General features: G+C 39.6%; 2 protein-coding genes and 1 long non-coding RNA gene across 3 annotated transcripts in view; 2 read left to right on the forward strand and 1 right to left on the reverse strand.

Annotated features, from left to right (window-relative positions):
* LOC124120969 overlaps positions 1–25,986 on the forward strand; it is a 260,732-nt gene that overhangs the window by 13,704 nt on the left and 221,042 nt on the right. The window contains exon 3 of the mRNA XM_048389199.1: positions 24,201–25,355. Coding sequence (XP_048245156.1) covers positions 24,201–25,355 — 1,155 coding nt within the window. The remainder of the gene's footprint in view (positions 1–24,200; positions 25,356–25,986) is intronic.
* On the forward strand, positions 6,040–15,017 carry LOC124120972. The gene is made up of 4 exons (XM_048389200.1): positions 6,040–6,144; positions 8,196–8,306; positions 9,914–14,050; positions 14,418–15,017. Exons 1-3 carry the CDS (start codon positions 6,063–6,065, stop codon positions 11,236–11,238), a joined length of 1,518 nt encoding a protein of 505 aa, XP_048245157.1. The 5' UTR covers positions 6,040–6,062; the 3' UTR covers positions 11,239–14,050; positions 14,418–15,017.
* On the reverse strand, positions 15,949–20,659 carry LOC124120981. Its single transcript, XR_006858947.2, has 4 exons — positions 19,149–20,659; positions 18,949–19,039; positions 17,980–18,063; positions 15,949–17,281 (listed from the first exon to the last, which is right to left on the reverse strand). It is a non-coding gene; the product is annotated as an uncharacterized LOC124120981 (long non-coding RNA).

Raw genomic sequence — 25,986 nt, forward strand, 5'->3', positions numbered from 1 at the left:
TGTCTAATGCAAGGCACCTACAACCTGGCCTCCGTTCTATGACAAAGAGATCTGACCAATGTAGGACAACATTTGATAAGAAAAGATAACACCAAAGCATGACAGTTGCAGTGAACTTTAATAATGAGTGACACCAATGTTATACACATATTACTATTGATTAGACAATGTCAAAGGTAATCTCAGTGCAAACTCTTTCTAAAGTGACATGAAGTTTGCTTACCTGATAGTTTAAGCTTGCTAAAAAATCCTAGTCTCAGAAAAATACATTTCATTGCTCTCTATTGCGTATGACAGTATAATTGATGCAGTGCTTTAAAAATAAATTCATAACAAAATTATTTTTTTATACCTTGAGGGAAATTTGGCAGATATGTTTCGATTTCAATACAATTATTTATTTGTATATCTTTACTGTATTATCAAAGGCACAAAAATATACAAATAACAAACTTGAATCCATTCAAGGCAACAATTTGACTATGCATTGTGTTAAACCCTGAGTATGTCGTAAACATATCAAAATAACAAAATAACATCAACTTGTCCTGGATAAGGAGAACTTGTTAAAATGTCAGAGCAGGAACAAGACAAGAGTCTGGGAAAATAACCTTTCTACAAATGGGACCAACAATGTTTCCCTGTTCATCTGTATCCGTCGCTACATACCAAGGGCCATAACTCCGTATCCAGGACTTGTGAATCCGGGAATGAACTGATTTTACTTCCCCGTGCCCTTCTGGATATGTATAAAGACACATTGTATCTTCACAATGTTTCATCTTCAGTTGCATCGTGTACTCCACAAGTGCCTTGTTAACACAGCTTTGTGTGTCTGTCATATCACAACATGTCAGGTGTCGTATATCACAGACTGGGATTGAACTGACCACCAGTGTCTTCTGGCAAAGTTGTGATCGATAGAATGCACTGAGCAACGTACTGCCTAGATCCTTATAACAGAGTTTCTTACTTCAACATGGAAGTCAGTTGAAAAGCTGGGAAAGAATAAAGTGTGAGTGAGTATGGTTTTACGCCACTTTTAGCAATATTCCAGCAATATCACGACGGGGGACACAAGAAATGGGCTAAACACATTGTACCCATGTCGGGAATAGAACCCGGGTCTTCGGCCTGACGAGCGAAAGCTTTAACCACTAGGCTACCCGACCGCCCCTAAAGAATTAAGTGGTTGTCAACATAACAAAGAGCAACTTTGTGTATATTATTACTCAGCAAACAGGCTCTCAAGTCAGAGGTACAGAGACATGATCCCTCTCACTGACCACTCAAATATACCCTAAAATCAAGGTAGAATATCATAAAATCATGGTAGACAGATAGTATCATCACATATTCCGAGAGAAAAATAAAAAAAGTGATATGATAAGAATGAATATGTATAAAAGTATAAATCTGACATCTGAATAAGTGCACTATCACAACCGTCTTCCCCCCATGACATTAGAGGATCAACCAGTCACACTGATAGTTCATCATTTTCCTCCTTCTTCAATCAATAGCTTCAAGGGCATTCAGAAGCTGTAGTATCAAGGAACACAGAGTTGTCATCAATTTCAACTTCTTCATTCTATCAAAGTGACATTTCTGTGCATAGAGTACTACTATCTCTCAAAACAATCTCACTGAATGACTGAAGAATGTTGACTGTGTCCTTCCTTCGGTCTGTGTGTGACACCAGCAGCAGGTGTGATATGTTATTTCTTCAGCCCTATTTCTTTAGCCACGCATTTGGAGACTTCCACATGTAGCTGATCTTTGGTTTCCTCGTAGACGGTGGAGGCAACTGTCTTAGCTGCATCCGACCCCCTCATTAGATGGACAGCGTGTACTTCTGTTTGCCTGGAACAGTCATAAGTGTCAATGAATATACGCTTCTGTTACAATCAGAAAGCTTATAAAACCTCCTCACATTATCGTTTTTTGTGACATCCTGAACAATGGATGACGTCATCTTCAGTTATTCATAATGTGATGGTACATTACTCTATGGGCCTCTTTGCAAACAAGGATTTTGTATTTGCATCCATGCTTCCATAAAGCGAATAAAAGGGGCCATGTACGCTCACTTACAGGCTACTCTTACCTCATTGGCTAAAAATATTATGAAAGGGGCTTGTGTTGCATTATTGTGCTGAACAATGTTATTACAGAGCCTACAGTGTTTTGTGCGTTCATGATTAAATTAGTTGTCTTTGAAGTTATTATTGTTGTTACATGTATATCCGCTACAGTGCACACTGAATTTTATGTGAATACTTCCATATTTAATTTTTTTTATTGAAGTCAAGTAATACTGTCTACCAACACTATCCAGATGAAGCCAACAGATCAACATGACATGTCAAGAGTTACTTCCCTTCCCTTGGGAATATACTTGGGAGAGGTGGGGAGTCGGGTGGGTGCACAACCCTGTTTTTAAAAATGTGAAGCGCATGATTCATGCTTTCCTTACCTTGTCTATGCAGGAAGGCCTTGATGTCTATGAAGGCTGGCTGTAGTCATTCTTGATGCAGATTTGAGCCAATCTCAAACAGATCTGAAACCAAAATGGCAGAATTATTCTATAGAACATATTAATGACTTATCTTTTTATAAGGATATTGGGGATATCGAGATTTGCATTGAATCTGATATTCAGCCCAAAGTTGGCAGCAAATATCAATAATAATTACAAATCTGCACAAGAATAATGTTAACGTACTAATGTTTCGCCTGTGTGGAGGTGACTTTTATTTCACGGATAACCAATACAGAGGAAGAGGCTGTCGTTTTACATTATTGCTTGAATGCATGTTAAAATATAATGTTCAAATACGTCTGAACGTAGGTAAATATTAATCACAATCCCAAAATCCATATTTTAACACAATAAACATAATTTTATTCAGCAACATTAATTCATCAGGGAGATTAGAATCCCATAAAATAATTCCTTCATGGGTTCGTACTAGCATCTGTACTGAAATGATGCAGTTGAAAAATAAACAAGTTCAAATCCATCAGTCAAATATGTCGTCTAATACTACAACTCCTAAAATGTCATTTGAAGATATTTTGTTCAAAGAGTGATTATTCGTTGCTATATAATGTGCAGAATTTGATGACTTGTTTTATGTGATGAAATTGGTAATACAGCTGACACGGCTAAGTGAAATGTTGATATTGTTTGAAGAATTATTGATGACAGTCCACATTTGCCAACATTAAGCCATGAAACCAAAGATGTGGAAACAAGGTGATATTATTTGGCAATTAATCATTTTCTGACATATAAACAATAGGTTTTAGTGAAATACCTTGCAACTCTCATTGGCATTGTTATTCTTAGCCATTTAATAAATTGATACAATTATTAGGACAAATAAGAAACGATGTATTATTTTATTGCATCCTTTCTGCTGCTGCACTGACTGCACTACCAACTGACCTCTGCGTTGTGTGACCTTGCCAGGTCGGGGTACTCCTCACCTATGGCGGCGAGAGTCTTGGCCTTCACTGCAGACCTCTCTAGCAGCTAGTTGAGGAAGAGGAGCAACTGGCAACAATTAATATGAAAAAATAGAAAAAGAGGTATCATTTTATTGCATCCTTTCTGTTGCTGCAATTCCAGCTGACCTCTGCGTTGTGTGACCCTTCCAGGTAAAGGTACTTCTCAGCTATGGTGGCGGAGTCCTCGCCTTCACTGCATCAGCTTGTTGGGAGACTGGGGCAACTCTTCCAGGAACTGATGTCACGGAAACTCTCCTGGAGGAGTCACAGTCACAGTCAACAAACATGGAAATGAACATAATCTTGGACCTCAGATAAAATTACAGGAAAGAAGACTGCTAGCAAAGATGTAAATGTGAAGATAATGAGCATTGTAGACAGTAAAGTATTAGATTTGCAAATATATCACAAGTTTTACATCATTCAGCGGCTGATCCATAATTTTGGAAAAAGGGAGAGTGGTAAGCCTTAATGTAAGGTATCCGAAAAGGGGAAGGATCTGCCATTGCATCATTAGCTGTTCACGGAAAGAAAGGCAGAATTCAGTAAGCATCAGCAACCAGTCTAACCCATAGTAGCAATTACAAGTTTAATCATCTTATGGTAAACACATCTGATATGTTGCTCAAGGGACAAGTCTCGTCATCGGGGTCGACACCAGGCTCGACAATGACCATGTGCTTGTTGTGGGGATTGTCCTAGAGCATAGGACATAGAACCAGGACATGAATTCCAAAAATATCATGAACCATGAGTACCATGAACACAAGCACACCAGTATCGTACAGCCAGTCCATGAATAAAAGCAGTATCACAGCAATCATACTATAAGCCCATGAATACAAGCAGTATGACAAGTATCATACAGCCAGGCCATGAACGCAAGCAATATCACCACTATCATACAGCCAGGTCATGAACACAAGAATGATCACGAGCATCATACCGCAAGCCCATGAATACAAGCACTATCAACAGTATCATACAACCAGGCCATGAACGCAAGCAATATCACCAGTATCATACAGCCAGGTCATGAATACAAGCAGTATCACCAGTATCATGCAGCCAGACCAGGAACACAAACAGTATCACCAGTATCATGATGCAAGCCCATGAATACAAGCAATATCACCAGTATCATACACCCAGGCCATGAACACAAACAAAATCACCAGCATCATACCGCAAGCCCATGAATACAAGCAATATCACCAGTGTCATACACCCAGGCCATGAACAAAAACAGTATCACCAGTATCATGCCAGTCAGGATATGAATTCAAACAGTATGACCAGTATCATACAGCCATGATATGATTTCAAACAGTATCACCAGTATCATACCGCAAGCCCATGAATACAAGCAGTATCACCAGTATCGTACAGCCAGCCAGCATTCGGTATATTCAGAAGGTTTGTGATCCTATTGAAATACAGCCGTAAAGGAAAAAACGTGAGGACATTTCAATCTCACGCAAGTATCAGGACACAGACATACATCAAGGTCTGTTGTTAGTTGTTAGTCCTGCGTGAATAACCCCTTGATTTTATCGTATATCTATAAACCACTCAACAGTAAGAACGCTGTGAGCATACAGAAAGACATTATCAACAATTGAAATCACCCACCCATGATGGACTAGCTAAATAAATACAACCTGTCAGTTTGAGTGTGTATTTGTATAAAGCTATTGAAATTTAAAATAAATTGAATGTACATCGATGTATTCGCTTATGTAGGTCGGTTATAACACAACTAATTTGGTGAAATCTGAATTATCTACTCTCTTCTCTTGAGACAACCCCCTTTGTTCCGATATAAGCAAGACACTTGCATGACTGATTTCTAGACAACTTCGCACGACGTCCCAGTGGGAGATTAATGAAAAATGAGTTTGTCACAATCATGTGAATGAAGCGGGCTTTTCCCTACAAAACTTCTTTTTGACTCCAATATAGCTGTTCAGTCAAGTAACCCATGAGCGAAGGAAGTTATATGCGAAGATACTGATATATATGGAGATGATGACGTCACTTCTAATACAAGTGAGTATGGTTTTACGCCGCTTTTAGCAGTATTCCAGCAACATCACTGCGGGACATCGGAAATGGGCTTAGCACAATGAACCCATGTGAGGAATCGAACCCGCGTGACGAGCGACCACTTAAATCACGAGGCTACCCCATAGCCCCACTTCTAATACGAAGCTGTACATGTCAAATACAAGATATGCACAACTTACACACACGTTATACACAAGTTATAGACAAGTTAGAACTCATATGTTGGGAATAGTGCATGTTGATAGACAATAACAGTAATGTTTCATGTTTGGGTTTTAGTCATCAATAAGCTTTTTAGATCAATATGAGTACACATGAGTATTCCTTTGCCTGTACCTGCTGACAATGTACAAGGCCACGCTACATATATCATTGGAAGAGTCATTCGTGATTCACACAATTTCATTTGCTTGCGTTCACGTTGTGCATACATAACAGGTTATCCACAGCCATCCTGCCAGACAGAGCGTAGTCACAACTCTATGCGGCACAGGCTAAGCTCTGTGACAATGAGGCGTTTCATGGAGGTGGCGCTGCTCCTGGTGTCCCTTGGAAACGTTGAGGGTACGCTATAATTTGTTGTACTTAACACATTCTGGTTGGCTTAAGCATGAACTCCTGCAGTATCAATGGCAGTAAATTAGCAGGGGTAAGTTAGTGTTTAATTATAGGACGATCCTTGTGCTGGACATTCAACGTACGAACCCTATTTAGATATATACACTGTAGATTGTTTAGAGAACTAAAACAATATTGTTTTTTATTTTGTTATTACTATTATTTCGTATTATGTATTATGACCATGAGGGTATAGTTTGGTATGTAATACTTTGATGTCCTCATCGCGTATAGATGTATAATCAGAATATTAAGTAAAATGAGAAATCATTTCAGGTATATTATCTGTTTGTAAAAATACAAATACAACGAGAGATGATTTACATAAAATAATCATACAAGCACCTTAAAAGCACCTTACAAGACGACAAATCAGCTAACAAACTAAATAGAGTTTTGAACTGAGGTTAACTTATTTACATGAAGATATTAATATTATATTACATTATGCTAAACTTGAACACACGGGTGTTTTGTTTGTTTGTTTGTTGTTTAACGCCGCACTCAGCAATATTCCCGCTATGTGACGGTGGTCTGTAAATAATCGGGTCTGGACCAGACAATCCAACAGCATGTCCTTAACACACAGAGAGTCCTACAAAAATCAGTTATGTTTTCTTGCCATCTCCAGAAGTTTGGGCCTTGAAATGGACTTCGTTATCACATTATGAGTTTGTTAGAATTCAGGGAGCCGAAACTGACAGTTCACCCAAGTTGACATGTCGGGTTGGTGGAGATGTAATTTCTTTGGTTATCACTCCTTCTGTCCCATTCCATTTATCGTTTCGTGCCAAAACTCAGGATTCCTTTTGGTGTGTCACAACTTCGATCGCTATGGTTCCCCATTCGTTTCCCCATTCAGTGACTCAACATTTGTTTTAAATTTATTTGACTTTTGATGGTGTATTTTTTATAATTTCATTATTAGTCTTTTTCAAGGGCCTGACATCTGAAGTAACGGACAGGGCCATGGCGAGCAACAAGACCAGTGACGTGGTAAACAACAGAATAAATGGCGTTGTTCGGATATTTTGTTACAATTTCATTTTACAGCCATTTGCATTCAATTCAGACAACCCCATTGCTGATGTATCTGGAGTACATATTTTGGAGTAGATTTCTGAAAGGTTTGTCAAAGATTGATGATGATGCAGTAGGTGTCAGGGTTCAATTATCCTCTAAGCTTTGGAGGTAGATAATTCAAAAGCTTTTCTTTTCTTTTCCTGTACCGAGAGACTTGTCCAATTTAGTTTCTCGCTCTATCGCTTTCTTTTCACCTAGACCTTTACCCATGAGACATGCCTCAACTATCAAATCCCTTTCAAGCACATCTATTCTTCTAAGTAGCTGATTCAACTCCTCCCCAGGGTAGTTTTGAACTTCAAGGTTCACGCAGGGCATGGAGAGGACAAAGGGAATATTTGTCTGTACAGGTTGTTATGTCCTCAACTGTACGCCTGAGTTCCCCTGTGTCAAAGTAAGCCCAGGGCCTAGTCACGTCGTGTCTGTCATTCTATATTCTGTATGATTGCAGAGAAGGAAACCTTATTACATACTCCTACCACTATGTGAGTCCTATGTAGTTCTCTGTGAATTTGGGACATTTCAGGTACACGAGTAGCTCTAAAACAACGTGACTTTGACAGCTGCAACTACATGAAGCATTCCAAATTGGAGCATTTCAAAAAGAATCTGTACAAGAGCTGGAATGCACAAACGAGTCTTGATACCAAAAGAATAGTACCAAAAAAATCATACGTATATATACATAATAAGTATGTCATTTTAGCGATTATGTATATTCCACATGCGTGAATTAGACATGACATAAATTTCCCGAAAGTTCGCAAGCTATCAAATGTAGTGTAGTGTTGAAATTAATACGCAAATATACGACATTGATATCAGCTGTTTTCATGTTAAGAAGAACGTTATGTGAATTGAAACCTCGGACTAGCAACTCTTAAAAGAGTATCTAAGATCTGATTTCTGTTTAGGTTCAGCAACTCCGACGACACAAACCCCGGCCTCAACTGCCGCAGGTGCAACGACACTACCCACACCTGTATCTACCAACGACCGGACTGGCGGACAAGAATATCCTGAGGGTATAAGTATAGACATAGCTTCTTTGAGTATGCAACTTTTAGCAGAATTTCAGTTCCATCGTGGTATGTCAGCTTGATGTTGGAGGAAAGCCCGATGTGATGCAATTAAAACAATATGAGGAATAACAAATATGTATTTCAATGTTGTAATCCCCAATTATAACATTAAAAGACTCATAATGGTTAATAACATCTAAATACATCTATTATTTGTGTTTTGGTAAATTGTATACATTGTCTTTGATCACAGTTTATAGATTATCGTTTTTGCTGTTATGGTTTTTGGTTATTCTGTCAAGTTCCGTTGTTGATGTCGGTTTGGTGTCTTATCTAGTGTGCTCTGGGGTGCGGAAACCCCCCCCCCCCGTGGTGTAGTGGTTAGAGCGTTTGTACGGAGAGCAAAAGGTCGGTGGTACCATCCACTGATCGCGTCAAACCTTATCACGGTACTTACGGTACTTGAAGGATGGTACTTGTTATTTCCCTGCCTGGAGCTCGGCATTATGGGGATAAAACAGAGAATGGTCGGCTCGGAATCAGTACATTCGATATAAAATAAAATGAAATTAAAATCACTTGACATACTTGGTTTTGTTTCCATTATGACATGCTCGTTTTGAAATACTATATACCGGAATCGAGTATCTAAGAGGATGTGCTTTAACTGACTAATAGCAATAGATTTTTGAATTTCCTTCTAAAGCTTTGCATCATATTATTTGACTCAGAACTCGTGACGATCTTGAGAAACATACAATATTCTGGAGCTACATTTATATCGATATCGGTGGTATCTTAGACATATATCAGCCATCAACGTCATATGTACAGAGATACATTGAAGGTCGGGGTAAAGGAACATGAAGTAGGGTGGTGCTCAACATTTCTTTCGAAATGTATGGCGACTCTCTGATTATGAGGACACCACTAATAACACTGTGACGTATTCATATCCACGGCAGCACACATGCACGTAATTATGTTTTCGTATCAAATGTTTCACACACGTCTTTTCGGTAGATTTGGCCACATATTTATACTTACAGTCATATAACGATCAACTGTATCGCGGTAAAACACATAGTCAATCCAAACGAGTGACGACATTCAGCGTGGGAATGTTCAGAATGCCTAAAGTTACACCGTCACTGTCACTTACTGAGGAAGTGATGAACAAAATGCTGCGATTGACAATGAACGTGCGAGTAGGCTGTTATTCACGCTGCTGTTGTAGTTGTTTGTCAGATCGTATATTTACAGGCCGCCTTGATTTTGGTAAGTGTGTAAAATAACGTTTAATTTGCTTGTGCTCACGTTATATCTATTTTCATCGATGTTGTTATTTGGAACTAGATATATGAGTGTCTTTTATATATAAAAGAAATCATGATAGAGAGACTAATGTCCTTTGGCGATCGATTTAATGACTTTGGACAGCAGTCACATTAACACATATTTGGTTTATAACATCAGAGTCATGTATGTCAACCCCAGGCACACAATGCTTAGTCGAGTGATTCGTTGAAACTATCAATTGTCAGAAGTTAGCTTGTACCATTATTGTCCATTCTAAAACACTACTAACAAACTGTGTATACTTTTTCCAGGTGTGGGCTACCTCCTGGTATACATTCATTATTTCACGGCACCTCCTAATTCAGTTACAGTGGCAGCTGGGGAAACAGGGGGATCCTTTCTGGTTGATTATCCACAGGTGGGATATAACGTCACAAGGACTGTAACGCCATACGGGATCACTTTGGTTTACATAGATCCATCATTGTGGATGACGGTGGGTGTGGAGAACAAGGCTTTCATAATCCACGTCTTTGGTGAGGACATGGGCGTTCACGGACACTGTGGACATGGCATCTTTCCCCCCCTCCCGATCTCTGCCCTAGGTTCCAGATATGTAGTATCCACCTGTCTGGGATACAAGGGCCACGTGGTGTTAGTGATAGCTAGCAACAACCACAAGACAGACGTGGACATCACGCTGATGCTGGAGGGGAACGTCACCTATGACAACATGACCTACAACGACGGTGATACGATCCATGTGACTCTAGATGAGTATCAGACCTTCACAATGAAGAGTGACTATGACCTGACTGGAACTGTAATCAACGCAACAAACACTGTAGCTGTGTTCAGTGGGGCAATGCGAAACGTTTACTTCACGGCCGTGACGCAACTATTACCTGTACGACATCATGGGACGGAGTATGTTATGTATACAGGTGACCACTCCTATTATAGGAACGCAACATACCAGCTACAAGTTATAAGTGACCAGAGCGACGCTAAAATTATGTTGAACAATGGATCTACATTCTCTCTGGGTGACAACCGTGTATATCGCCAATACCTCGCCGATAGTGAGAGTCTATATCTTAATGCCACAAGACCTGTCATGGCAACCCTGTGTAGAAACGACCTATATTATAATGATCATGGGATTGTTGTTGTAGTTCCAGTTACGTATTTCGTGAACAGTGCATTGATTCCTCGGACATACTGTATAAACATCCTGACTAAACAACACGTATCAGATATTGAAGTATTTACTGGTGATATGGTCCCTGTTACACTGGACTGGGTGGACATCCCCGGCAGTGATTACAAAGCGGGAAGAAATTCTTCATTCTTCAGTTATTTCGTCCGCTCTGCCAGCAGGTTCGCTGTATATGGGTTTTCCATAGACATTGTTAATGGAGGTTACCGTTTCCCTTCTGATCCACCAACTACAGGTGCTGATGCAGGTAAGTTGAACGACACCCTGTGTTTGGAAAAGAATTTTACTTCTGTATACACATACCCTGTTTACAGTGTAGAGCTGTGTTATTTGTACATTGATCCCTGCATTGAATTTGGAACTGAAAACACCTATGAACAGTATGACGCATCTCGATGTCAGAATACTTACGCTTAAGTGGAATCGCAGGTGGTGTTAAGAAACGACACTGTACCAATGTCTGCCCCAGTGTCGCAAAATAACATCCACCTACCCAGCATTACCCAGCAACCCCACTCAACGCCCCGTCCCGTCCCTCCCCTGGAGAAGTTTTACTGGTACAGGCTCATCACCAGAAGGCTAATTCGTCGGACATTCATGTTATTCCAGCCCCCACCTGCATAAAGTATCTCCATATTTGCTTATGCATATATTGTTTCTGTTGGTTTAACTAGTTTTATTCCCATATTTTAACTAGTAATCTTAATGCTTAATTTATCTTGTAGAAACCTGTTTGTTTACAAACATATTTAAAATACATTATTTGCAATGTTTTGTTTAAACGAATATGTTTATGTGCCCGATATATAAGTTTGTACTATTCTTTATTCTACAAAATGATATATTTTTGTGTATGATTACATGTTCAGTTTGAAATGCATGAGCGAAACAATCTACAATCACAAAAAAGGATCTGAGACATGCACGTCTCCATTGTGATATTTGTGAACTACCTTAATAGCTCGGGAGTAGGTAAGACAATTCATCTGCAATTCTTTGTGAGCGTTCTTGATACATATAATGTCTTCATCTCATTTTGATTGTTCAGATTTCAATAACATTAAGAGGGCATCGTGACTGAATGTTTGTGAAGTGATGAAAGAGAATGTGTACGTTCAATTATCAATTACACCTACCTCAACGTTTGTCGTCCTATGTCACTGACCTCTAACCACGGAAATCATTTTGCATCCGTCTTTTTAATCGTCAAGACTTTTAGGGCGGGCTTGTGTAGGCTATAAATCGCCAATGCTTCACGGGCTTGCATATTCCACGAACCCTTAATGCTACACGGGCTTGTATACGCTATAAATTGTCAATGCTACATGGGCTTGCATATACTATAAACCCTCAATGCTACACGTGTTTGTATACGCTATAAGTTGTCAATGCCACACGGGCTTGTATATGCTATGAATCGTCATTGCTACATGGGCTTGTATATGCTATAAATAGTCAATGCTACATGTGTTTGTATACGCTATAAGTTGTCAATGCTACATGGGCTTGTATATGCTAAAAACCCTCAATGATACATGGGCTTGTATATGTTATAAATCGTCAATGCTATACGGGCTTGTACATGCTATACTTTTGCAACGCTTTCCTGACTTGCAAACACCACACTGCACGTGTACCGTGTGTTTCTCTGCTTTACCTATTATTAAATAAACACATATTTCAATTGTATATCATGTTAGCCTTACAAGGCCGTGTTGTATTTTCCTATTGAATATTGGTATTTGAATATAATAATTAAGTAAGAGACTTTTGTAATTGAACTGTTTCCAATAATCACTCAGATTGATAATATTGAATTTTTAACATAAATACTATTCAACTTTGTTTTCTTCTCTCCACAACCATCTTGTTCTTTAGAATGTACAAGTGTTGCTGCAAAGGTAATATGATTTAGTTTATTTATAGTACACCCTTTATATGCATTGTTTGTAGATCTCATTCCGACCGTTTACATTATTATAATAATCTGACTCGTATATTCTATACTGTGTCCGCAATCAGATATCAAATCATATATAATAATGTGAACAGTTACATATAAAGTATACACTTACAGTATAGTACAGTGGAACCCTTTATTTACCAGGCGATGAAATATTCGTGTCAACGAATCATTGGTTGGGAGTTACGTAGTTATCACTAGTCTCGGCCACTTATCTGCTGGTCCGAGACTAGTGATGGATTGTAAGGACTGGTGATGTTATACAAACAACTTGTTTGAAATGAATAGTGGACTGCTTGGATTGAGCTCGTGACATCTACTGTTATACACCTGGGGAAAAGTTAAACGTCACTCTTTTTCAGTTTAATAGTTCGTCATGTTTAGATTATATCTACACGTGACATTAATCTCATTTTGATGCGGATACCTGCTTGTGGGTTGAACAAGGACAATGCATGCTTCTCCAGATGACTGCAAGATGGTTGTATCGTATTGTATGGTTCACAGAAACAGAAGAGTGAACGGGTTGTAAAATGACTCTTGCCATGGGTCCTTCACATGCCTAACATTTCCTCAGGCTCAGTTGTGTACAAAAATGGCAGCGTATCAGAATGCGTCCAGAAGGTCCGGACTGAGGGGGGTCCGGACTGATGGGTGTCCGGTCTGATAGGGTCAGGTCTGTTGGGGACATGTCTGAAGTGACATGGCAGTAAATTGCTTGTTTAGACATAATGGGCAATGTTCAGCAGTTACTTCACATGCACTGTAGAACCACAAGGATTCAACTGTTCAATATATAGATTATGTTATCTGTTGATCAAAGTCCCCTTCTCTCGCAGTACTTGCTATATGTTTAATATTGTGTATATATTTTAGTTTTTCCAAGACACATGGACTTGAAAGTCGAAATTTGTGAAATTTGTCTTAACCTCTGAGCGCTGTGATGTAAATGTGGAGTGGACTCCGTATCTCAAGGAATGTGATTGTTTCCCCTTTCTTGCTGATTGTTTGTTGTTTTGATCAAAGCCTACAATAATGGTGTATTTCTATGTTAAATTTGTTTACTTGTTTGATTGTTAGTTGTTTAACGTCGCACGGGAATCTGGACCAGACAATCATGTGATTGCCACCATGAGCATCCATCCATGCAATTGGGATACGGTAACATGTATCAGCCAGCCAGCGAACCTGATAACAGATGCCGTTAGTCGCCCCTGACAAGCATGGTCTGATGAAGACCCATTCTATCCCGGATCTACACTTGGGGTATGTTTGTTTCATGAGTCATGTATTAACTGATGTCATCAAATGGAATGAATTAACTACAGTTATAACGAAGTGAGCTGATATACATATATAATCGGGTAAGAGGGACACGGGTGGCCCAGTCGTCTAAGCCGATGGAATTCACCATGCAGATGTGTGCCACTGTGTGCCAGAAACCGATAATCATGGGTTCGAATCTAGATTCGCATTTATTGTTGCTGTTTGTCACAACCAAATCCGTGCTTGTGGCAAAGGCCACGTGCATTGTAGAACGATGTGTGTTAAAACATTCAATTATCTGTTTATCAATATCCCCTTTTCTAGTTGTAATAAATGCTTCATGTTTGACATTTGGTTTACATTTTAGATTCTCCAAGACACATGAGCTTGAAGATCGAAATTTGTGAAATGGCCTAAACCTCTGGACACTGATGTACATTTGCTGTAGATTTGACACGGAATGTGACTGTTTCCCCCGTTCATGTTGATTGTTTGTTGTTTCACTTAAAGTGTATAACAATGAAGCATGTCTTTGTGTATGACTGTTTCTGTTTGTTTGTTGTTGAACTGCGCTCTGGAGACGGGATCAGACAGTCCAGTGATTGACATCATGAACATTGATCTAGGCAATTTGGTACGATGACATGCATCAACTAAGTTAGCAAGACTGACACACGATCCCGTCAGTCGCCCCTCATGAGAAGCATTTGCTATGGACTTGGCACCGAATATATTTCCCCATTCATGTTGAAGTGTATAACAAGGAATCATATCTATGTGTATGGCTGTTTCTGTTTGTTTGTTTTTGAACTCCGCACTGTCGCCCCTTATGACGAACACGGGTTTCTTAAGACCCATTCTAACCCGGATCTTTACGGGAGTATGTATGTTTCCAGAGGCTACAGATGTATTAGTTGCTGTCGTCAAATGGGATAAATCAACTTCGGTTATAAAGAACATGACAAAACAGAGTGTTTGTTTATTTATAGTTTAACGACACTCTCCACAACAGTACAACCATCACGAGCACCGATCCATGCAACTGGAATACGGACATGCATCAATCGAGTCAGCGAGCCTGACCGCCCCATCCCCTTAGTCGCCTCTCTTGCCTGGGATCTATTTTCTTACCCTGGAGCCACACTGATTTAATTCAGTTTCTTAATTTCAAGTTGAGAAGAAACCATATGTCTAATGCAAGGCACCTACAACCTGGCCTCAGTTCTATGACAAAGAGATCTGACCAACGTAAGACAACATTTAATAAGAAAAGATAATTCCAAAGCATGACAGTTGCAGTGAATTTTAATAATGAGTGACACATATGTTATACACATATTACTATTGATTAGACTACTTCAAAGTTATTGTCAGTGCAAACACTTTCTTAAGTGACATGAAGTTTGCTTACCTGATAGCTTGAGCTTGTTCAAAAATCCTAGTCTCAGAAAAATACCTTTCATTTCTCTCTATTGCTTATGACATTGGAAGTAATGCAGTGCTTAGAAAATAAATTCATAACAAAATTGTTTTTGATACCTTGAGGGAAAAATTGGCAGATATGTTTCAATCTCAATACAATGATTTATTTGTATATATTTACTGTATTAAAAAAAATATACAAGTAACAAACTTCAATCCATTCAATTCAATAATTTGACTATGCATTGTTTTTAACCCTGTGTATGACGTAAACGTATCAAAAAACAAAACAACATCATCAACTTGTCCTGGTATAAGGAGAATATGTCAAGGTCATGCACAGCAGGAATAACAAGACATCAAATGTTGTTAAACATGCGATCATATTGTAACTGTTGTTTTACATACACAGCTAAATGTGATCACATTGTAGGTGCTGTTTAACAGACACAGTTAAAAATGATCACGTTGTTACTGTTAACTGTTAAACATACAGTTAAATGTGATCACACTGATAGTTTTGTAAAGCATACATAGCTAAATTTCATCACATTGTTAATGTTGTTTAACATACACAACTAAATGTGATCACATTGCTCATGCTGTTTCACATACACAGCCACGGAGTCTGGACTAACGACGTTTCTCTGTACATCTAAATCTACCACTACATACCAAGGGACATGACTCTATATCCAGAACTGATTTTTCTTCCCTGTGTCCTTAATCAGATACTTACATTGTTGGGTCTATAGTCCACTGTACAAGCACCTAAATATATAGCATGTCAGCTGTCGTATACCACAGATTGGGATTGAACTGACCACCAGTGTATTGTATATGTCTTCAGACATATATGGGTTTTAAGCTCCAGCACAACCGCACAACACTCCTGACGGTAACGAACTGATTCATTCGGTGACACGGACTACATAACATAGATGCTTGGTATTCATACGCCAATCTGGTGGTATACTGAGGCGTACGTAAAATATATATATCAAGCCCATTGTCAATACATAACACAGCGTCTACTGGCAAAGATAGCAGGTGTGATGAATAGAATGCAGTGAGCAACGTACTGCCTAGATCCTTTTAACAGAGTTTCTTACTTCAACATGGAAGTCAGTTGAAAAGCTGGGAAAGAATAAAGTGGTTGTCAACATAACAAAATGCAACTTTGTGTAAATTATTACTCAGCAAAAGAGACACAGTGACATGACTCCTCTCACTAACCATTCAAATATACCCTAAAAGCAAAGTAAAATATCATATAAACATAGTAGACAGATAGTATTAGTTAATGACATTTGCTGGTCTGTGGTTCTGTGAAAGTATGTAGATATGTATAGCGACAGATTGTATCTTTACAATCTTTCATCTTCAGTTGCATCGTGTACTTCACAAGTGCCTTGTTAACACAGCGTTGTGTGTCCGTCATATCACAACATGTCAGGTGTCGTATATCACAGACTGGGATTGAACTGACCACCAGTGTCTTCTGGCAAGGTTCGCAGGTGTGATCGATAGAATGCACTGAGCAACGTACTGCCTAGATCCTCATAACAGAGTTTCTTACTTCAACGTGGAAGTCGGTTGAAAAGCTGGGAAAGAATGAAGTGATGAATACACAATGCCATTTAGAAAGTGGTCAAATGTAACTAATGTTATATTTGGGATAACACTTTCTTAGTTACATTTGACCACTTTCTTTGCTCACGCAGCTGATCTTTGGTTTCCTCGTAGACGGTGGAGGCAACTGTCTTAGCTGCATCCCTCATTAGATGGGCAGCGCGTACTTCTGTTTGCCTGGAACAGGCAGAAGTGTCAATGAATATACGCTTCTGTTACAATCACAAAGCTCACAAAAGCTCCTCACATAATCGTTTTTTGTGACATCCTGAACAATGGATGACGTCATCTTCAGTTATTCATAAGCCTTAATCAATGTGATGGTAAATTGCTTTATAGGCCTCTTTGCAAACAAGGATTTTTTATTTGCATTCATGTTTCCATAAAGCGAAAGAAAGAGGCCATGTACGCTAACTCACTGACTACTCTTTCCTCATTGGCTTAAGAAATTATGATAGGGGCTTGTGTTGCATTATTGTGCTGAACAATGTAATTACAGTGCCTACAGTGTTTTGTGTGTTCATCATTAAGTTAGCTGTCTTTGAAGTAATTATTGTTGTTACATGTATATGAAACAGCTGATTTCAATTTGTTTTCTGGTAAAACTGGTGTGCACATTTTGCGTACATCCACTACAGTGAACACTGAATTTTATGTTAATACTTCCATATTTATAAAACATTATTGAAGTCAAGTAATACTGTATGCGAACACTATCCAGATGAAGCCAACTGGTCAACATGACATGTCAAGAGTTACTTCCCTTCGCGGGGGAATATATATGGGAGAGGTAGGGAGTCGGTTGGGTGCACAACCCTGTTTTTTTTTAAAATGAGAATCTGGAAAGCTATCAAGATGATTCGTGCCCTCCTTACCTTGTCTATGGAGGAAGTCCTTGATGTCTATGAAGGCTGGCTGTAGTCATTCTTGATGCAGATTTGAGCCCATCTCAAACATATCTGAAACCGAGAAGGCATAATTATTCTATGGAAAATATTAATCACTTAACCTTTGATAGAGATGCTAGGGATATCTATACCTGACCAGAAACTAATATTCAGCCCAAAGTTGGCAGCAAATATTAGTAATAATTCGAAATCTGCACTAGAATAATGTTAACGTACTAATGTTATGGCTGTGTGGAAGTGACTTGTATTTCATGGATAACCAATACAGAGGAAGAGGCTGTCATGTTTTACATTATTGCTTGAATGCATGTTAAAATACAATGTTAAAATATGTCTGAGCGTAGGAAAATATCCCAATCCTAAAATCCAAATTTTAACCAAATAACATAATTTTATTCACCAACATTAATTTATCAGGGAGATTAGAATCCCATGAAATAATTCCTACATGGGTTCGTACTAGCATCTGTACCGAAATGATGCAGTTAAAAAAAACAAGTTCAAATCCATCAGTCAAATATGTCGTCTGATACTACAACTCCTAAAATGTCATTTGAAGATATTTTGTTCAAAGAGTGATTATTCATTGCTATATAATGTGCACAATTTGATGACTTGTTTTATGTGATGAAATTGCTAATACAGCTGACACGGCTATGTGAAATGTTGATATTGTTTAAAGAATTATTGATGACAGCCCACATTTTGCAAACATTCAGCCATGAAACCAAAGATATGGAAACAAGTTGATATTATTTGGCACTTACTCATTTTCTGACATATAAACAATAGGTTTTAGAGAAATATCTTGCAACTCTCTTGGCATTGTTACTGTTAGCCATTAAATGATTGATACAATTAATTGGACAAATTAGAAACAATGTATCCTTTTATTGCATCCTTTCTGTTGCTGCACTGACTGCACTACCAACTGACCTCTGCGTTGTGTGTGTGACCTTGCCAGGTAGGGGTACTCCTCAGCTATGGCGGCGAGAGTCTTGGCCTTCACTGCAGACCTCTCTAGCAGCTAGTTAAGGAAGAAAAGTAGCTGGCAACAATTAATATGAAAAATTAGAAAAAGAGGTATCATTAATTGCATCCTTTTTGTGGCTCCACTGACTGCAGAACCAGCTGACCTTTGCATGGTGTGACCTTTCCAGGTAGGGGTACTTCTCAGCTGTGTTGGCAGAGTCCTAGCGTTCACTGCAGCAGCTTGTTGAGGTAGCGAAGCAACTCTTCCAGGAACTGATGTCACGGAAACATTCCTGGAGGAGTCACAGTCACAGACAGCAAAATTGTAGACAGTACAATATTAGGTTTGTAAATATATCACAAGTTTTACATCAATCAGCGGCTGATCCAGAATTTTGAAAAAAGGGAGAGTAGACACTATACACAAGTTATGCACAGACAAAAACACATGGTAAGCCTTAATGTAAGGCATCCTCAAAGGGGAAGGATCATGCATCAGTGCATCATTAGCTGTTCACGGAAAGAAAGGCAGAATTCAGCAAGCATCAGCAACCAGTCTAACCCATAGTAGCATATACAAGTTTAATCATCTTATGGTGAACACATCTGATATGTTGCTCAAGGGACAAGTCTCGTCATCGGGGTCGACACCAGGCTCGATAACGGCCATCAACTTGTTTAGGGGGTTGTCCTAGAGCATAGAACATAGAGCCAGGACATGAATTTAACCAATATCAGAGTACCATGAACAAAAGCACACCAGTATAATACAGCCAGGTCATGAACACAAGCATTATCACCAGTATCATACAGTCAGCCAATAAACACAAACATTATCACCAGTATCATCAAGTCAGGATATGAATTCAAACAGTATCACAGTATCATACAGCCAGGCCAGAGACACAAGCAGTGTCACCATCATCATATATCCAGGACATGAAAACAAGCAGTATCACCAGTATCACACAGCCAGGTCATGAACACAAGCATTATCACCAGTATCATACAGCCAGGTCATGAACACAAGCATTATCACCAGTATCATATAGCCAGGTCATGATCATGAACACAAGCATTATCACCAGTATCATACCGCAAGCCCATGAATACAAGCAATATCTCCAGTATCATACAGCCAGGCCATGAACGCAAGCAATATCACCAGTATCATACAGCCAGGTCATGAACACAAACAGTATCACCAGTATCATGCCGGAAGCCCACGAATACAAGCAATATCTCCAGTATCATACACCCAGGCCTTGAACACAAACAATATAACCAGTATCATCCAGTCAGGATATGAATTCAAACAGTATCACCAGTATCATACAGCCACGGTATGATTTCAAACAGTATCATCAGTACCATACAGTAAGGCCATGAACACAAGCAGTAACACCGGTTCCATACAGTCAGGCCATAAACACCAGCAGTATCACCAGTATCATACTGCAAGCCCATGAATACAAACAGTATCATCACCAGTATCCTACAGCCAGCCAGCCAGCCAGCCAGCCAGTATTCGGTATATTCAGAAGGTTTGTGATCCTATTGAAATACAGCCGTAAAGGTAAAAAACGGACATTTCGATCTCACGCAAGTATCAGCACACAGACATACATCAAGGTCTGTTGTCATGTGAGATATTCGACTAAGCTGTTTGAATTGGTTGGTTTCCGAAACAAATATTTAACAGATTGCAATAAAATAGTCAAGGTTTCAGGTGTCTCCGCTGATATGAACCTTTTGAGTAGTTTCAGCATGTATAAAGTTGTAAACAAGCTACATTGTAAAGGGTAAAAATTCAAAAGAACTACGACATGCTCTCCTTTTTCGACCCGAAGAATGCTGGTGTCATCGCCGGGCGTGGGACATGTATTGACTGCAAAAGAAATCTGCTCGCTTCAAAACGTAGCGTTTTAATGAATGAAATACGATTTATACTTGAAAGTGATGTCTTTTAAATTACACTTGAAATTGTAGTCATGTGTGAATAGCCCCTTGATTTTATCGTATGTCTATAAACCACTCAACAGTTAGAACGATGGGAGCATACAGAAAGACATTATCAACATTTAAATTCACTCACCCATGATGGACTAGCTGAATAAATACAACCTGCCAGTTTGAATGTGTATTTGTATATAGCTATTGAAATTTAAAATAAATTGAATGTACTTCAGTGTTTTCGCTCACGTTGGTCGGTAATAACACAACTAATTTGGTAAAAAAAATCTCTTCTTTTGATACAAACCCCTCTTATTCCGCAATAAGCAAGACACTTGCATGACTGATTTCTAGACAACTTCGCACGACGTCCCAGTGGGAGATGAATGAAAAAGGAGTTTGTTAAAATCCTGCGAATGAAGCGGCCTCTTCCCAACAAAACTTCTTTTTTAATCTAGTTCAAATTACATGACTCTATAATAGCCGTTCAGTCAAGTAACCCATGAGAGAAGGAAGTCATGTGCGACGATACTTATATATATATATGGAGATGATGACGTCACTTCTAATACGAGTGGCTGAGTATGGTTTTACGCCACTTTTAGCAGTATTTCAGCAACATCACGGCGGGAAGTCGGAAATCGGCTTAACACATTGTACCCATGTGAGGAATCGAACCGGGGTCTTCAGCGTGGCAAGCGACCGCTTTAATCACTTGGCTACCCCACCGCCCCACTTCTAATACGAAGCTGTACATGTCAAACGGAAGTTATGCCCAAATTATACATAAGTTATACACAACTTACACACACGTTATATACAAGTTATACACAAGTTAGAACTCGTTTGTTGGGATTAGCACATGTTGATAGACAATAACAATAACATGTTTGATTTTCAGTTATCAATAAGCTATTTAGATTAATTTGAGTACACATGAGTATTCGCACAGGAAACACTCCTGCTATGTTTTGCTATAATGTCAGTTAATACATCCTTTGCCTGTACCTGCTGACAATGTACAAGGCCACGCTACATATATTGTTGAAAGAGTCATCCGTGATTCACACAAATTCATTTGCTGTTACAGTAGCTTGCGTTCACGTGGTGCATGCATAACAGGTTATCCGCAGCCACCCTGCCAGACAGAGCGTAGTCACAGCTCTGTGCGGTACAGGCTGAGCTCTGTGAAAATGGGGCGTTTCATGGAGGTGGCGCTACTCCTGGTGTCCCTTGGAATCGTTGACGGTACGTTTTAATTTGTTGTACTAAACACATTCTGGTTAGCTTAAGCATGAGCTCCTGCAGTATCAATAGCAGTAAATTAGCAGGGGTTAATTAGTGTTTAATAATAGGACGATCCTTGTGCTGGACATTCAACGAACGAACCCAAGTTTAGATATATACACTGTAGATTGTTTATAGAACTAAAACAACATTGTCTTTTATTATGTTATATTTTTTGTATTATGTATTATGTTGTTGTCCTCTACTGTACGCCTGAGTTCCCCTGTGTCATAGTAGCCCCAGAGATGGAATGCACAAACGAGCCTTGGTACCGAAAGAATAGCACCAAAAAAGTCACATGTAATTTTAGGGATTATGTATATTCCACATGCATGAATCAGACATGACATAAATTTCCGAGCTACCGAATGTAGAGTAGTGTTGAAATTAATACGCAACTATGCGACACGCCCACATTGATATCAGCTGTTTTCATGTTAAGAAGAATGTTATGTGATTAGAAACCTCGGACTAGCAACTGTGAAAAGAGTATCTAAGATCTAGTTTCTGTTTAGGTTCAGCAACTCCGACGACACAAACCACGGCCTCAACTGCCGCAGGTACAACGACACTACCCACACCTGTATCTACCAACACTCGGACTGGCGGACAAGAATAAGCTGAGGGTATAAATATATACATAGCTTCTTTGAGTATGCGAGATTTGTTTAAAGCCTCTTTGAGCAGTATTTCAGCTATATCATGGTGTGTCAGCTTGATGTGGGAGGAAAGCCCGATGTGATGCAATTAGAACAATATGAGGAATAACAAATATGTATTTTAAAGTTGTAATCCTAAAATATTACATTAAAAGACCCATAACATATAAAATGGTTATTGATATCTGAATATATCTATCATTTGAGTTTTGGTAAATTGTATACATTGTCTTTGATCACAGTTTATGGATTACCATTTTGCTGTTTATGGTTTTGGTTACGTTGTCAACATTCTTGGTTGAAGTCGGTTTGGTGTCTTATCTAGTGTGCCTTGGGGTGCGACCGTCTCCATGGTATAGGGGTTTTGCGTTTGCCCGGAGAACAAAAGGTCGGTGGTTCGATCCCCTGGTCGCGTCAAACCTTATCACGGTACTTGTTATTTCCCTGCCTGGAGCTCGGATTATGGGGAGAAAACAGAGAATGGTCGGCTCGGAGTCAGTACATTCCATATAAAATGAAATGTAATTAAAATCACTTGACACATATGTTTTTGTTTCCATTATGACATGCTCGTTTTGAAATACTATACCGGAATCGAGTATGTAAGGTGATGTGCTTTAACTGACTCATAACAATAGATGTTTTGAATATCCTTCTAGAGTTTTGCTTTACATAATATGACTCAGAACTCGTGACGATCTTGAGAAACATACAATATTCTGAAGCCAACTTTTCAACAGATATCGGTTGTATCTAAGACATAGATCAGACATCAACATCATATGTACAGAGATACATGGAAGGTCGGGGTATAGGAACATAAAGAAGGGTAGTGCTCAACATTTCTTTCGAAATGGCGACTCTATTATTATGAGGACATCGCTAACCCCACTTTGACGTATTCATATCCACAGCAGCACACATGCACGTAATTATGTTTTCATATTAACTGTTTCATACGCTTCCATTCGGCAGATGTGACAACATTTTTATACTGACAGTCATATAACGACCAACTGTATCGCTGTAAAACACATACTAGTCAATCCAAACGAGTGACAACGACATTCAGCGTGTGTAACATATAAAAGAAATCATGATAGAGTGACTATTGTCCTTTGGCGATCGATTTAATGACTTTGGACAGAAGTCACATTAACACATATTTGATTTGTAACATCAGAGTCATGTATGTCAACCCCAGGCACACAATGCTCAGTGGAGTGATACGTTGAAATTATCAATTGTCCGAGTCTAGCTTGTACCGTTGTTATCCATTCTAAAATAGTACTAACAAGCTGTGTATACTTTTTCCAGGTGTGAGCTACCTACTGGTATACATTCAGCATCTCTGGCCGGCTAGTTACTCACTTGCAGTGGCAGCTGGGGAAACAGGGGGATCTTTTCTGGTTGATTATCCACAGCTGGGATATAACGACACAGGGACTGTAACACCATACGGGTCCACTTCTGCTTACATAGATTCGTCATTGGGGGTGACGGTGGGTGTGGAAAACAAGGCTTTCATAATCCACGTCTTTGGTAAGGACATGGGCGTTTACGGACACACTGCAAATTACATCTTTTCAGCCCTCCCGATCTCTGCCCTAGGTTCCAGGTATGTTGTATCCACCTGCCTGGGAAACCAGACACAGGTGGTGTTAGTGATAGCTAACCACAACCACAAGACGGACGTGGACATCACGCTGATGCTGGACGGGAACGTCACCTATGACAACATGACCTACAACAACGGAGACATGATTCACATGACTCTAGATGAGTATCAGACCTTCACGATGAAGAGTGACTATGACCTGACTGGAACTGTAATCAACACAACAAACACTGTAGCTGTGTTCAGTGGGACAATGCAAGACGATTACTTCACGGCCGTGACGCAACTATTACCTGTACGACATCATGGGATGGAGTATGTTATGTATACAGGTGACTACTCCAGTAGAAGGAACGCGACATACCAGCTACAAGTTATTAGTGACCAGAGCAACACTGAAATTATGTTGAACAATGGATCTACATTCTCTCTTGGTGACAACCGTGTATATCGCCAATACCTCGCCTATAATGAGAGTCTATATCTTAAGGCTACAAGGCCTGTCATGGCAACCCTGTGTAGAAACAGCACATTTGCATATCGACCTGGGATTGTTGTTGTAGTTCCAGTTACGTATTTCGTGAACAGTGCATTGATTCCTTATACAGCCTGTATAAACATACTGACTAAACAACACGTAACAGATATTGAAGTATTAACTGGTAATATGGTCCCTGCTACACTGGACTGGGTGGACATCCCCGGCAGTGATTACAAAGCGGGAAGAAATTGTTCATTGCGCAGATACTATGTCCGCTCTGCTAGCAGATTCGCTGTATATGGGTTTTTCTACGGCATTTTTAATGGAGGCTACCATTTCCCTTCTGATCCACCAACTACAGGTGCTGATGCAGGTAAGTTGAACAACACCCTGTAATTGGGAAAGAATCTAATTTCAGTATGCACATGCCGTGTTTACAGTGTAGAACTGTGTTATTTGTACATTTGTCCCTGTATTGAATTTGCAGCTGGTGTTGAAAAACGACACATTAGCAATTTCTGTCCTAGTGTCGCAAAATAACACCCACCACCACACACCGACCACCTCTCCCGATGCCCCCCGATACCCCTCAACCCCCGCCCTTCCCCCGGACAACTTTTATTGGTACAGGGAGACCTCGGTTGAGTCGGTTATGAAAGCCTGGGACGTGTTGTACCGTGATGGTTCCACAGTGGTAGGGGGAATCGTGCTCCGTGGTCGACCCAGGTAGTGACGATGTAGTCGTTGAAGGCGACAGCTCTCGGTACATCTGGTGTGGTGTCCGTTGCGTCAACCCACGTGTCCTCTGTAGCATTCCTTATCACGGTTCCTACTGTCGTGAGTCTTCCTCTACATGTGGACTTGACACACTACCAGTGTACGCAAGTCAGTCTCACGACGTTCTTAGTGTGAAGATAACCATCAAAAAGGACTTGGGGCTTTCCTCTCTGTGACATAACAAACTCAACATAGCGAAGCCCAGACATGTTGATGTCATGTTAGTC

The sequence above is a fragment of the Haliotis rufescens genome, unplaced genomic scaffold (assembly GCF_023055435.1).
Source record: "Haliotis rufescens isolate VD_foot unplaced genomic scaffold, xgHalRufe1.0.p SCAF_8, whole genome shotgun sequence".
NCBI classification, from domain to species: Eukaryota; Metazoa; Mollusca; class Gastropoda; order Lepetellida; family Haliotidae; genus Haliotis; species Haliotis rufescens.

Coding starts and splice junctions, on each gene's coding strand:
- LOC124120972 (XM_048389200.1), top strand. CDS start 6,063: ATGCGGCACAGGCTAAGCTCTGTGACAATGAGGCGTTTCATGGAGGTG. Junction 6,145..8,195: donor GTCCCTTGGAAACGTTGAGG/GTACGCTATAAT, acceptor ATTTCTGTTTAG/GTTCAGCAACTCCGACGACA. Junction 8,307..9,913: donor CGGACAAGAATATCCTGAGG/GTATAAGTATAG, acceptor TACTTTTTCCAG/GTGTGGGCTACCTCCTGGTA.